General features: G+C 39.7%; 1 protein-coding gene across 2 annotated transcripts in view; it reads right to left on the bottom strand.

Moving 5' to 3' along the window:
- Window positions 1-742: 742 nt before the first annotated feature.
- Window positions 743-15,324, bottom strand: part of LOC126267091 (uncharacterized) — a 201,682-nt gene continuing 187,100 nt past the window's right edge. For both annotated transcript variants that reach the window (XM_049971963.1, XM_049971973.1), the window contains one exon: window positions 743-904. In XM_049971963.1, coding sequence (XP_049827920.1) covers window positions 773-904 — 132 coding nt within the window. In that variant the 3' untranslated portion in view covers window positions 743-772. The remainder of the gene's footprint in view (window positions 905-15,324) is intronic.

The following is a 15,324-nucleotide window of genomic DNA, read 5'->3' as shown; positions in this document are numbered from 1 at the left end:
GTGTTGTGAAGGAGTTGACTGGAGAGTGGAATGACACTTTGTCGTCTTCAGTGTGATAGAATATTCTGTGATGGATGTGTGGCACAGACCTGCTGAGTGGCCTACTCCAGAGTGCAGTCATCTATGATGCACAGGTCCCAATCCAGGCTTTGTGGTGGAGGAGGGTGCAGATTCATTTGCAACTTGCAGTAACATCTGGTGTTCCTGCAGCGTAATCAATGCCTGCTAAATTGCACAAGTCATTGTCTCCACAGCAGTGTCATTTCTTCAACAGGAAGGTGATATACTTGTTCAGCAGGGCAATGCACATCTATATATGGCTGCTGTAATGCAACATACTCTTCACGTTATCCAACAACTGCCCTGGCCAGCAAGATCACCAGATCTCTCACCAACTTAACATGTATGGGGCATGGTGAAACAGGAACTTACTCATTCTCCAGAGTCTGGAAGAACTATTACCGAATTGCAAAATAAGGTGTAAGGTGCCTCTGATAATCTATCGCGAGATACCATTTGACATCTCTACGATCCTTTATACACAAGAATACATGCCTGCATTGCTGCCAGGGGGTGATACACTTTCTATTAATGTGATTGTTTGGGTGCTGTGACGTGTATTTTATTTGGTCTGCATTTGTTATCATATATATGATGAAGTATATGTCATTTCAAATGTTAATAAAATGGTGTTGTCCTTCAGGGTGTTGCATTTTTTCCAGCAGAGAATATTAACCATTAGTTCCAGAATGACTTTCAGGATTCTTTTTATTCAAAACAGCTCATCGAAACAAGGGCATAAATCTGATTTTTCTTCTTCTAATTTTTGACGCAGCTGCTGAAGCTCTCGCAGTTGGCACTGCATTTTGCTGACATCAGTGATCATATTCCTTAGGCGAGTTTCCTGAAAAATATGAAACATTGTGAAGAGATGCTTAAAGAGAAATGTTTCTTTCATGAAAATAGTTTAAACATGTCTTTTTTGCAATAAATACGCCAGTTTTCCAGTCATTCTGCATATATTGTTCAAAAATATAAAATTCTTCCCCAAAAAATTTTTTACACATAGTGATGTCGTCACTTAATACTGGCTCCTGAGACTTCATAAGCAGGCTATTGAGTGAAAGTTTGTGTCATTCTTCAAGTGCTTCCAGTTAAAACCTTTCAACACCTTTTCATGAGTGAAACAAACATGTGACTACTCATGCATCTTTCTTTCTTTACTTTCAGTATCTGATATTATTGTTGCCTGGATTCCATGCTCTTGCTGAATATTCTAGGATACATCAAAAGACCTCCCCCCCATGAACCATGGACCTTGCCGTTGGTGGGGAGGCTTGCGTGCCTCAGTGATACAGACAGCCGTACCGTAGGTTCAACCACAATGGAGGGGTATCTGTTGAGAGGCCAGAAAAACGTATGGTTCCTGAAGAGGGGCAGCAGCCTTTTCAGTAATTGCAAAGGCAACAGTCTGGATGATTGACTGATCTGGCCTTGTAACAATAACCAAAATGGCCTTGATGTGCTGGTACTGCGAACGGCTGAAAGCAAGGGGAAACTACGGCCGTAATTTTTCCCGAGGGCATGCAGCTTTACTGTATGATTAAATGATGATGGCGTCCTCTTGGGTAAAATATTCCGGAGGTAAAATAGTCCACCATTCGGATCTCCGGGCGGGGACTACTCAAGAGGATGTCATTATCAGGAGAAAGAAAACTGGCATTCTATGGATCAGAGTGTGGAATGTCAGATCCCTTAATCGGGCAGCTAGGTTAGAAAATTTAAAAAGGGAAATGGATAGGTTAAAGTTAGATATAGTGGGAATTAGTGAAGTTCAGTGGCAGGAGGAACAAGACTTTTGGTCAGGTGACTACAGGGTTATAAACACACAATCAAATAGGGGTAATGCAGGAGTAGGTTTAATAATGAATAGGAAAATAGGAATGCAGGTAAGCTACTACAAACAGCATAGTGAACGCATTATTGTGGCAAAGATAGATACAAAGCCCACACCTACTACAGTAGTATAAGTTTATATGCCAACTAGCTCTGCAGATGACAAAGAAATTGAAGAAATGTATGATGAAATAAAAGAAATTATTCAGATAGTGAAGGGAGATGAAAATTTAATAGTCATGGGTGACTGGAATTCGAGAGTAGGAAAAGGGAGAGAAGGAAACATAGTAGGTGAATATGGGTTGGGGGGAAGAAATGAAAGAGGAAGCCGCCTGGTAGAATTTTGCACAGAGCACAACTTAATCATAGGTAACACTTGGTTCAAGAATCATAAAAGAAGGCTGTATACATGGAAGAAGCCTGGAGATACTGACAGGTTTCAGATAGATTATATAATGGTAAGACGGAGATTTAGGAATCAGGTTTTAAACTGTAAGACATTTCCAGGGGCAGATGTGGACTCTGATCACAATCTATTGGTTATGACCTGTAGATTAAAACTGAAGAAACTGCAAAAAGATGGAAATTTAAGGAGATGGGACCTGGATAAACTGAAAGAACCAGAGGTTGTACAGAGTTTCAGGGAGAGCATAAGGGAACAATTGACAGGAATGGGGGAAAGAAATACAGTAGAAGAAGAATGGGTAGCTTTGAGGGATGAAGTAGTGAAGGCAGCAGAGGAGCAAGTAGGTAAAAAGACGAGGGCTAGTAGAAATTCTTGGGTAACAGAAGAAATATTGAATTTAATTGATGAAAGGAGAAAATATAAAAATGCAGTAAATGAAGTAGGCAAAAAGGAATATAGACGTCTCAAAAATGAGATCGACAGGAGGTGCAAAATGGCTAAGCAGGGATGGCTAGAGGACAAATGTAAGGATGTAGAGGCTTATCTCACTAGGGGTAAGATAGATACTGCCTACAGGAAAATTAAAGAGACCTTTGGAGATAAGAGAACCACTTGTATGAACATCAAGAGCTCAGATGGAAACCCAGTTGTAAGCAAAGAAGGGAAAGCAGAAAGGTGGAAGGAGTTTATAGAGCGTCTATACAAGGGCGATGTACTTGAGGACAATATTATGGAAATGGAAAAGGATGTAGATGAAGATGAAATGGGAGATATGATACTGCGTGAAGAGTTTGAAATAGCACTGAAAGACCTGAGTCGAAACAAGGCCCCTGGAGTAGACAACATTCCATTGGAACTACTGACGGCCTTGGGAGAGCCAGTCCTGACAAAACTCTACCATCTGGTGAGCAAGATGTATGAGACAGGTGAAATACCCTCAGACTTCAAGAAGAATATAATAATTCCAATCCCAAAGAAAGCAGGTGTTGACAGATGTGAAAATTACCGAAGTATCGGTTTAATAAGTCACGGCTGCAAAATACTAACGCGAATTCTTTACAGACGAATGGAAAAAATTATAGAAGCCGACCTCGGGGAAGATCAGTTTGGATTCTGTAGAAATGTTGGAACATGTGAGGCAATACTGACCATACGACTTATCTTAGAAGAAAGATTAAGGAAAGACAGACCTACGTTTCTACCATTTGTAGACTTCAAGAAAGCTTTTGACAATATTGACTGGAATACTCTCTTTCAAATTCTGAAGGTGGCAGGGGTAAAATACAGGGAGCGAAAGTCTATTTACAATTTGTACAGAAAGCAGATGGCAGTTATAAGAGTCGAGGGACATGAAAGGGAAGCAGTGGTTGGGAAGGGAGTGAGACAGGGTTGTAGCCTTTCCCCGATGTTATTCAATCTGTATATTGAGCAAGCAGTGAAGGAAACAAAAGAAAAGTTCGGAGTAGGTATTAAAATCAATGGAGAAGAAATAAAAACTTTGAGGTTCACCGATGACATTGTAATTCTGTCAGAGACAGCAAAGGACTTGGAAGAGCAGTTGAACGGAATGGATAGTGTCTTAAAAGGAGGATATAAGATGAACATCAACAAAAGCAAAACTAGGGTGATGGAATGTAGTCGAATTAAGTCAGGTGGTGATGAGGGTATTAGATTAGGAAATGAGACACTTAAAGTAGTAAAGGAGTTTTGCTATTTGGGGAGCAAAATAACTGATGATGGTCGAAGTAGAGAGGATATAAAATGTAGACTGGCAATGGCAAGGAAAGCGTTTCTGAAGAAGAGAAATTTGTTAACATCAAGTATAGATTTAAGTGCCAGGAAAACATTTCTGAAAGTATTTGTATGGAGTGTAGCCATGTATGGATGTGAAACATGGACGATAAATAGTTTGGACAAGAAGAGAATAGAAGCTTTCGAAATGTGGTGCTACAGAAGAATGCTGAAGATTAGATGGGTAGATCACATAACTAATGAGGAAGTATTGAATAGGATTGGGGAGAAGAGAAGTTTGTGGCACAACTTGACCAGAAGAAGGGATCGGTTGGTAGGACACGTTCTGAGGCATCAAGGGATCACCAATTTAGTATTGGAGGGCGGCGTGGAGGGTAAAAATCGTAGAGGGAGACCAAGAGATGACTACTCTACGCAGATTCAGAAGGATGTAGGTTGCAGTGGGTACTGGGAGATGAAGAGGCTTGCACAGGATAGAGTAGCATGGAGAGCTGCATCAAACCAGTCTCAGGACTGAAGACCACAACAACAACAACATCAAAAGAGGATTTTTACAAACAGCCTTCTTTGTAGGTTAGTACCATTTTAGCAGCACCCTACCAATGAACCAATGTCTGCCACCTACTTTACTTACAACTGAGCATATGAGATCATTTCATTTCATATCTCCACAAAGTGCGAAACCAAAATATTTGTATGAGTTGACTGATTCCAATTGTGACTTACTGATATTGTAGTGAAAGGATATTACCAATTTTGTGTTTCATGAAGCTCACAATTTTACATTTTTTTAAAAAAAATTTGTTAATTTAGAAAAAGTTGCCAATCTTTGAACTGCTTGAAAAGCTTATCAAGATGTGACTGGACACTTGCATACTTTTCTTTCAGACATTACTTCATTATAGACAACTGCATCATCTGCAGATGGTACGACATTACTATTAACATTGTCTGTCAGTTCATCGATATATAACATGTAATATATCATATGAACAGCAAAGATCCCAACACAATTTTCTGAGTCACATCTGAATTTAGTTCTATACTTGTTCAGTGACTCTCCATCTAGCATCCCGCGTCAAAGAAATCCTCAATGCTGTCAAACATGATCCAGATGACTTAGGATGTGAAGCAGAGCACGTTGTGTTCAGCCGCAATGTAGGCTACTGGGTGGTCATCTTTGTTCTTGACCACATTTTGGAAGTGGCAATTCATTCTGATGAACTGCTGATCAGTTGACACACCAACATAAAAAGCGGTACAGTCATTGCAACAGAGTTGGAGTGTGACAGGGATACTTTTACAAGTGGCCATGCCTCCAATGGGGTAGGAGAAACCTATGACAGGACTGGTTAAGACGTGCCGGGCAGGTGGATTGGCAGACCTTGCACCTGAATCTATCTCATGGATAGATTCCTGTAGCAAGGGGCTGGTATTAGGAGGGGTGTAGAGGTGAACTAGATGTTGTGTAGGTTGTGTAGGTGATAGAATACCACTTTAGTAGGAGTGGGGAGGCTCTTGGGTATAATGTCCCTCATTTCAGGGCACAATGATAGATAATTAAGGCCCTGGTACAGAATATGATTTAATTGTTCTAGTGCAGGGTGATATCGGGTGACGAGGGATGCACTCCTTTGTGAGTGGTTCCTGGGTGTGATGGGAGATTTAGGGATGTGTGAGAAATAGTGCAGAAATCTGTTTGCGGTCTAAGTTTGTGGGGCAGTGCCTGTCTGTGAAGGTTCTTGTGAGGCCTTCAGCATACTTGGCAAGCAAGTTCCTGTCACTGCAGATATGCCATGCACAAGTGGCCAAGCTGTAGGAGACTGAAAGGGATGACAGCTGTAGAAATGCAGGCACTGTTGTTGATTAATCAGTTTCATATGGACAGAGGTATGGATGGAGCCATCAGAGAGGTGGAGGTCAATGTCCAGACAGGTCACAAGTTGAGCTGTGGATGGGAGAGGTGGCAGTGATTTTGTGAAGGAACGATGATAGTGAATGTTGGCCCTGAGTCCAGAGGATGAGGTTATCGTCAATGAATCTGAACCAACATAGATGTTTGGGATTTTGGGCGACTAGGAACACTTTCTGTAGTTGGCTCATGGACATGTTGTCATATGAGGGTGCCAAGCGGCTGCACATCGCTGTGCCACAGATTTAATGTCCCCTTAAATGAGAAGCAGTTGTGTGTCAGGATATAGTTGATAAGGTGTATGATGAAGTATTAATGATGTTGAGAGAGGTAGCATTTAATAGCAACAGGGTAATGGGGATAAGGAATGTTGGAGTATGGGGAGGTAGCATCAACAGGGATCCAGGATGTAATGGGTGCTGGATGGTGGATGGTTGGTGAAGGATGTGGTAAGTATCTTAGATGCACAGACTAGGTTTTGGGCAACTAGATGGAGGTGTCGGTCAACAAGAGTGGTAATTGTTTTGCTAGTGGCACTATAACAAGCTGCTTTGTAGATTTAGATTACAATGTAGTGCCCATCATAGTTGAGTTTATGGATCTTGGGGTTCCTCCACCTACAAGCTGTGCGACGGGAATCCCAACATAACATCCAGTCCCTACAAAACTGTTAGGTTCATATCAGAACCTCTCTCCACAAGTCCATCTTCCTCCTCACCCCAGTGACACCCGGTACATCCACCTTCTAGATATTCTACAAACTCCCCAAAATCCATAAACTGAACAATCCAGGACACTCCACTGTAGGTGGTTGTTGTGCCAGTACTGAAACAATTTCTGCTCTTTTTTTCTCATCCTTTTACACTGTACCAATGATCTGACACACTAGTACTTCTCCTTTGAGGACAAGGTATATAAACTGAAACACGGTCATGGACACCTGCATGATACACCCCTACGCTAATCTTTTTAGGGGCAATCTAGAGGAAACCTTCCTAGCCTCCCAAAACCCTAAACCCCTTACCAGGTATCTTCATCATCTGGACTCAGGACCCAGGCAACCTATCCTCATTCCTTCATAACCTCAAGATCTTTTCTCCCATATGCTTCACCTGGACTTCCTCTATCCAGCGGGCCACCATTCTGGACGTTGACATGCACCTTTCTGATTTCTCCAGCCACTCCTCTCCCACATTAAAACCACTAACCACCAACAGTACCTGCATTTTGACAGCTGACATTCATTCCACACCAGAACACCCTTCCCATACAGCCTGGCCACTTGTACATGGTGTATCTACAGTGATGAGAAAACACTAGGCCATCCCTTTGTACTTCCACTGACAACCTCTTGCCACAGGGATCATTTCCCTTTGACAGACCACAGTGTAAGACCTGCCCAGTCCACCAACCCACACTTTCTACTCTTCTTGCCACAGGCTTCTTGTAACTCATCAGAGGTGCGGTCACTTGTGAAAGTAGGAATGCCATGTAGCAACTCTGCTCCAATTGCTGCACAGCTTCCTACATGAAAATGACAACCAACCAGCCACCCATCAGAATGAATAGGCACCACCAATCTGAGGTCAAGAACCAAATTGACCACTGAGGGGCACAACATACAAATGAGCACAATGTGCTTGAATTCAATGGCTGCTTCACAACCAGGTTATCTGAGTTCTTCCTTTCACCACTTGCTTATCTGAACTAGGCAAGTGGTAGTTACGCTTGTAACGTGTGCTTCGCTCCTGTAACCCTCAGCCTCCATTAACCAACTGTCCTCACACCCTCCATCCAACAGTTTCCCCTTTCACCATCCCATCACCCTCGCAGCCCATGTCTCCACACAACCTACATTGTGTGCCACTCTGCACAGGCTCCAACACCCATGCATCATATGCATATCCAGTGCACCTGTCACCCGTCCCTCCTGCAATCCTAGGTAGCAAACCAACTTCTTCCCTCCATGCTACTAGCTATCCAGCCCCAAACTTTCTTCCTGCCTCTCACCACCCTCTTTCTCTAACCACTCTACCACCCCCACCCGGTAAAACCCCATCCCAGTCCACCTGCCAAACGGAAATCTTGACACTGTGCATCCAGCTGACACTGTGTCGGCACATAGGTGCACCTGTGTGTGTGTGTGTGTGTGTGTGTGTGTGTGTGTGTGTCTACCCCACCTCAAGAAAGGGTTCATTTTGAAAACTAGCAAGTTCTTTTTCTTTTTGTGTGTGCCTGTTGATGACTCACTGGCTCTGCTTTTTGGTGAGTGGTCTCCTTTGCTCCTAAAGCATTTGCTTTTATTACTGTTGTTTTGCACATTTTGCCATGCCCTTCATGCATAAATGTATAATTATCACAGTTGATTGTTGGATGACAAGTAGTCTCTTCCAGTGACAGTGATTTGATTGCTTGACATATGTATGAGCAAAAAATGCCTTACAAGCCCTCCACACACAGTTATATAGCAGCCCACAATGAGATGCGCATGACTGAGCCATGTAGGGGGCTTAACAGTTCTTGGCCCTATGCCAGAAGTCGACAAAGTCTCTGGTTCAAGCCTTACATTTAGCTAAGAACCATGTAACCACAATTGGTTCTAATGACAAACCCACAGATTAAGAGTTTCTGCCAGACAATGGAATAGCCCAAGTATGATCTTGGAGCACTGAGAACAGTTGTTTGTTCCATGTTCCACAGTCTGCTGCTGGTTGTATCCTTTGGTCTCAATGGCTACTGAGGTAGCCTTTTCAACATGCAGAATGAGACCCCAACAATACAAGTGCACGAAGTGATTCTTGTTACTCCTTGCTGCCATTTCCATGTTGGGAGCCATTATTCACCATACAGTCAAACTGCTTACAATTATAGATCACTACCCTTTTGCTCTCACTTCTCCCTAGCATGAGACACAGCACAATTCCTAACTGTATGGGACCCACATTTCCTGGAGAGGAGACAGTAACCTTGGGAGATGATAGTAACAGGTACATTTGTTATCTCTGGTACAGGACTCATGAAAGTTCACTCAACTTATTCACATTGGCTTCCAGTCACACAACAGCAACCAGAGTGATTTTTAGCTGCTTGTATGTGGCAATGAACTCACCCAGGCATTGAAGCTGGTGTGATGTATTTAGAATATTAAACAAAGAAATTCACATTAACATTATTCTTTTTTTCAGATTTTGCTATGCTAAATAGGTCACAAGTATAACTGAAACTACAATTCTTAAGAAAATGGTTTCCATTATAACAAGAGAAAGTTTTACTTATATACTGAAGATATTCTGAACTTGTACATTTTGTTATGTTGAGGTTATGCTAACTTAAGAGACTTACATAATAAATCCAAAAATAGTGCAAATTTATGACCATTACAAATAGTACACAGATGTTTAGAAGAAAACTAACTGGAACATAACATGGCAGTTATAATATGTGCAATGTAATGGCACAGCAATTGTCTTTGTAAAGCTGGTAGGGGACACACAACATATTACAATGGATGAAAAGAAATAGAAGTAACTCCAATTATGCCCAGCAAAGTGTGTTGGGATTTTAGCCATCCATGTTATATACTAGTGACCTGACAAATTAACAGTAATCTCATACCTTTTGCAAGTGATGTAGTGAATTATAATCATAATCTCAAAAAAGCTGGACAAATATCCACTCAGATCTTAATAAGCTTTCAAAATGACAACTTGCTTCAAATGCACAAAAACATAACACTGCTCACTTCACAAAATAATGAAATGTAGTATACTGTGACTATAATAACAATGAGTTATAATTTCAATCAGTCATTCATACAAATATCTGGATGAAACCCTCTGTAGAAATATGAAATGGAATGATCACATAGGCTCAGTTATAGGTAAGGTAGGTGGCAGACATAGGATCATTGGCTGGGTGCTGAGAAAATGCAGTCAATCTACAATGGAGACATATAAAAATCACTTTTGTGGCCAGTTCTTAAACAATTGTTTTTATTTTTATTTATGTTAAGTATAGTAAATCACATGTTGTACAGGTAGTGAACTAGTAATATAAGAGAAATCAGAAGATAGAATACAGTATTACTCTAAGGAATACATTTTAATCTAAGAACTCACTCATTTTATAAAAAAAGTTTGATCTGTACGGAATGTTTTCAGGTGAGAGCTGCAAAGCCTGGGTAGAAATTTTTGAATTTTTATATGAGCAGCGAGTATTGACACATGGACATGGGTGGGCAGTTGAATTGAAACATACACATCGTCACTGTTGATAAATGTATCAGAAAACACACACATTGCAATATACAGACTGGCGCTACCATCACACTACATTCTTCTACCGTTGTGTTTTTTGCACCCTACTCAAACTGCACCAAAGAAGCACAGACAGAGAAAAGAGGCATACACAAGAAACCCTTGCCTTCTGAATGCTCTGAAAACGGCACTGAGTTTGAGTGATGGTCACCACATTAAGTAAACCTAATTACACCACTTCCCCTTGGTGGGCATCGTGAGAGAATAATTTACCAGTTATACATTGCAAAAATACATTATTAAACATAAGAACACAGATGAGACCAAATTTAATAGGCTGGTAGCCCAACATGAAATAGTACTTATTTTAATCCTAACGTGTCTCTGAATCCCTCAGTTTCAACACTGCTAAGACCTTTAGTTAAACTATCTGCAACATTGTCATCAATTGAAACATACTTAAACTTAAGAAAACCAACCAGCACAGCACGCCTGACTTTATGATAGCACACTCTGAAATTTTTGATTGTTTCTGATACACTCTTTTCTTAGTAATCTCAGTGGCATCTGTGTTAGCAGCATTGACCTGCAGGAGTAGTCTAACAAATTCAGAACACATGATTCCATGTAAAAAGTTACAAACCATTCCACCTCTTTACATGTCTCGAACATTGCAATGTATTCAGCTTCTACTCTGGAGTTGGTTACATGGATTCCCTTTTACTCTTCCAGGTGACAGCTGCTCAAGTTAACAAAATTGTATACCTCATTGCAGATTTACATTCATGAACAATGTCAGCACCATGTTTGAAAACTGTTTTCCTATAAAAGTTACTCAAATTAAACAGAAGTCTTGATCGTCGGTAAAGCAGATGCCAGACTGAGATTCATTGGAAGAATCCTAAGGAAATGCAATCCGACAACAAAGGAAGTAGGTTACAGTACGCTTGTTCGCTCACTACTAGAATACTGCTCAGCAGTGTGGGATCCACACCAGATAGGGTTGATAGAAGAGATAGAGAAGATCCAACGGAGAGCAGCGCGCTTCGTTACAGGATCATTTAGTAATCGCGAAAGCGTTACGGAGATGATAGATAAACTCCAGTGGAAGACTCTGCAGGAGAGACGCTCAGTAGCTTGGTACGGGCTTTTGTTAAAGTTTCGAGAACATATCTTCACTGAAGAGTCAAGCAGTATATTGCTCCCTCCTACGTATATCTCGCGAAGAGACCATGAGTATAAAATCAGAGAGATTAGAGCCCACACAGAAGCATACCGACAATCCTTCTTTCCACGTATAATACGAGACTGGAATAGAAGGGAGAACCGATAGAGGTACTAAGGGTACCCTTCACCACACACCGTCAGGTGGCTTGCGGAGTATGGATGTAGATGTAGATGTAGATGTAGATAAAACCATGGATTACATAAGGAATAAAGATTTCCTGTAAGACAAAAAGGAAAATGTATCTGTCGACCAAGAATAGCTCCAATACTGATGATTTACCTAAATACAAGGAATACTGTAAAATATTAAAAAAGTAATTCAGACATCTAAACAAATGCACTATGAGAAGAAGATAGTAATGTCAGGGAACAAAATAAAAACAATATGGGATATAGTGAAAGAGGAGACTGGTAGAACCAGAAAGGAACAGGAGCAAATAGCATTAAGGTTAGATGACACATTAGTACCCGATGGGCAAAGTGTGGCAAATCTATTTAACAAGTACTTTATATCCGTTACTGATATATTGGATTTTCAGGATTAGTAAATAATGCGCTTGAATATCTGAAACTAGCCTTTACAAATAGCTTCAGGTACATGAATATGTCACTCACTTCACCAAAAGAAATAACTTCCATAATAAAATATTTGAAAACAAAGCATTCTAGTGGTTACGATGAAATATCAACAAAGTTAATTAAGGCATGTTCTTGTGAGTTTAGTACAATTCTAAGTTACTTGTGTAACCAGTCAATTATAACTGGGACATTTCCTGACTGGCTAAAATATGCAGATGTTAAGCCTCAATTCAAGAAAGGAGATAAAGAGATACCGTCAAACTACAGACCGATTTCACTTTTGCCAGCATTCTCAAAAATTTTAGAAAAAAGTAATGTACAGGCAGCTTCTCAACCATCTGACCACAAATAACATATTATCAAGAACACAGTTTGGATTTCTGAAGGGTTCTGATATCAAGAAGGCTATTTACACCTACAGTGAAAATGTACTTAATTCATTAAATAACAAATTACAAGCAGCAGGTATTTTCTGTGATTTGTCAAAGGCATTTGATTGTGTGAACCACAACATCCTTTTAAATAAATTAGAATTCTATGGTGTCACGGGCAGTGCTGCAAAATGGTTCAAGTCATACCTAGCTGACAGGAAACAAAGGGTGTCAGTTCAAGGGTCTAGTGAATTAAGTCATCAGTCATCATCAGAATGAGAATAAATTACATGTGGTGAACCATACCTAGCTGACAGGAAACAAAGGGTGTCAGTTCAAGGGACTAGTGAATTAAGTCATCAGTCATCATCAGAATGAGAATAAATTACATGTGGTGTCCCACAAGGGTCCATCTTAGGGCCATTGCTTTTTCTTGAGTACATTAATGATGTCTCATTAGTTACACTGCCAGAAGCAGAGTTCGTTTTGTTTGCAGATGACACAAGTATTGCAATAAATAGTATGTCGAGTGTAGTTCTAGAAAGATCTGCTAATGATATTTTCATGGATATTAATAAATGGTTTAAAGCCAACTCATTGACAATTAAACTTTGAAAAGACTCACTACATGCAATTCAGAACCTGTAAGAGGTTTCCACCCAGCATATGCATAAAGTATGAAGAAGAGCAGACAGAAGAGGTTGACAGTCTTAAATTCCTGGGATTACAACTTGATAATAAATTCAGTTGGGAGGAGCACACCACAGAACTGCAGAAACGCCTCAACAAATCTGTATTTGCAATTTGAGTTTTAGCAGACATAGGCGACATAAAAGCTTTCATACTTTGCCTACTTTCATTCCATAATGTCATATTGTATAATATTTTGGGGTAACTCTTCAAGTCAAACAAGAGTTTTCAAAGTCCAAAAGCGTGTAATACGTATTATTTGTGGAGTAAATTCACGGACGTCATGTAGAAACCTCTTCAAAGAACTGGGTATACTAACCACTGCCTCTCAGTATATTTACTCCATAATGAAATCTGTCCTAAATAGTATATATCTTTTTCCAACAAACAGCTCAGTTCATACATACAATACCAGGAACAAAAACTATCTGCACGACGACTTAAAAGCACTTATTTTAGTTCAAAAAGGGGTCCACTACTCAGGAACACTCATCTTCAATAATTTGCCAGCAAACATAAAAAATTTAGTTACAAATAAAGATCAATTTAAAAGGAGCCTGAAAGACTTACTAGTGGCCAACTCATTCTACTCCATTTACGAATGTTTTAATAGAAACAAATGATGTACTGTATATATTCATACTATTAGTATTGTTATTTCAACTATAAAAAAAAAAGAAAAAAAAAGTTGATATGTTCCACATCCATGAGGATCTCCTCAGCATGGATACATGGAACGAAAAACTAATCTAATCTAATGTAATGTAATCTGGGTCACTTGCACTATCAGCATCACTGAATGCACTAGGATGAGAACAACTGGCACTGATACATAAGATCAAATCTTTAGTTTGCTGCAGATAACAAAACACCCTTTTTACTCTGGCCCAAAGAGAAACACGTGGTTTAGAGTTGAACAGACTCAACCTTCCTGCAGTAAATGCAATATCAGATTGAGTACATGTGGATACAGACAACAAACAACCCACTGTCTTTTAGTACAGTTTTTGGTCAAATGGCTTGTCATTCTCATCTTCACCAAAATAGTTGTCATTATGTGGTGTAGCTATGCACTTGCACTCATGCACTTTAAACTCTCACAATGTCAGCTGAAAGAAACTAGTTTGGTTTAATTTCACTTGCCCTTGAGACTGCTCAATCTTAAGTTCTAAAATAAACAACATCTCATCCATTTCTTTAATGCTAATGTGAGATTTCAAGATATTCTTGAATTTTTCAATCCTCTCTTCCTCACCTACTACAACATCATACACATGAACCCCAATGATGAAATTATTAGGGAAAAATACACAAGAATCTTTTTCACTTTGTTCCAAACTAACTGTTTCATCACAGAGCAGAAAACATCATTCCAATCCTAATCTGCTTCGTGAAGCCTGTACAATCTCTTATTCAATAAAGAGAATTTATTCCCCTCACTAAACAATTTTGATTGCTCCATGAAAACGGCGCCACTTATGCGCCTATTACTATAACCAGTTTCTACATCAATGCGTGTGATTTTCCATTCCCTAAATACTGCAATTGCTATGAGAATCCTCAAGCTACTTTGTCTCATTACTGGGCTGTAGCTTTCCTGGCATTACAGAAGCACCCAATTCCACCCGTCTGCTTTGACCCATGGCATTATCAATATGGTGGAAACAGTTACTTCCAGCATGCACAAAATTATGATAATGGCATCACTAAATACACACACCAACAAATATGAACAAAAAGAAAAATGATACAATAATGTCTCACGCTAAAAATAAAATGAAACAGGACAACCACAGAAAACTGGAGTTAGGGTGAGGACAAGCTAAATATACAACAATAAAAAAAAACACTGCACCATCCCAAAACAAATAATATCAAAGAAAATTTAAATTACAACATCTGCTTTACCAACAAAACTACAGGATTCTGACATTTCCCTACAGCTAACCCCGAAAAGAGAAACTGGGCACTTCCCTTGACCTATACAGTAAAAAAAAAAAAAAAAAAAAAAAAAAAAAAAAAAAAAAAAAAAAAAAAAAAAAAAAACCACCTATAACCCCAAAATGTGGAATTGGACATTTTCCTTGACCTATATAGCTCAACTGCAGCTATCGATACAGAAAAAAAAAAGCATTTACAACTCCAAAAAGTGGAACCAAAACCCCAACAACTCCAAAAACCCAAATATCCCATTAACATTACATCAATTAAAACACACCCAAACTACCATAAATA

This window comes from Schistocerca gregaria, chromosome 1 (genome assembly GCF_023897955.1).
Source record: "Schistocerca gregaria isolate iqSchGreg1 chromosome 1, iqSchGreg1.2, whole genome shotgun sequence".
NCBI classification, from domain to species: domain Eukaryota; kingdom Metazoa; phylum Arthropoda; class Insecta; order Orthoptera; family Acrididae; genus Schistocerca; species Schistocerca gregaria.
Note: the sequence above shows the minus strand (reverse complement) of the source record. Positions and strands in the feature narration are given on the sequence as shown.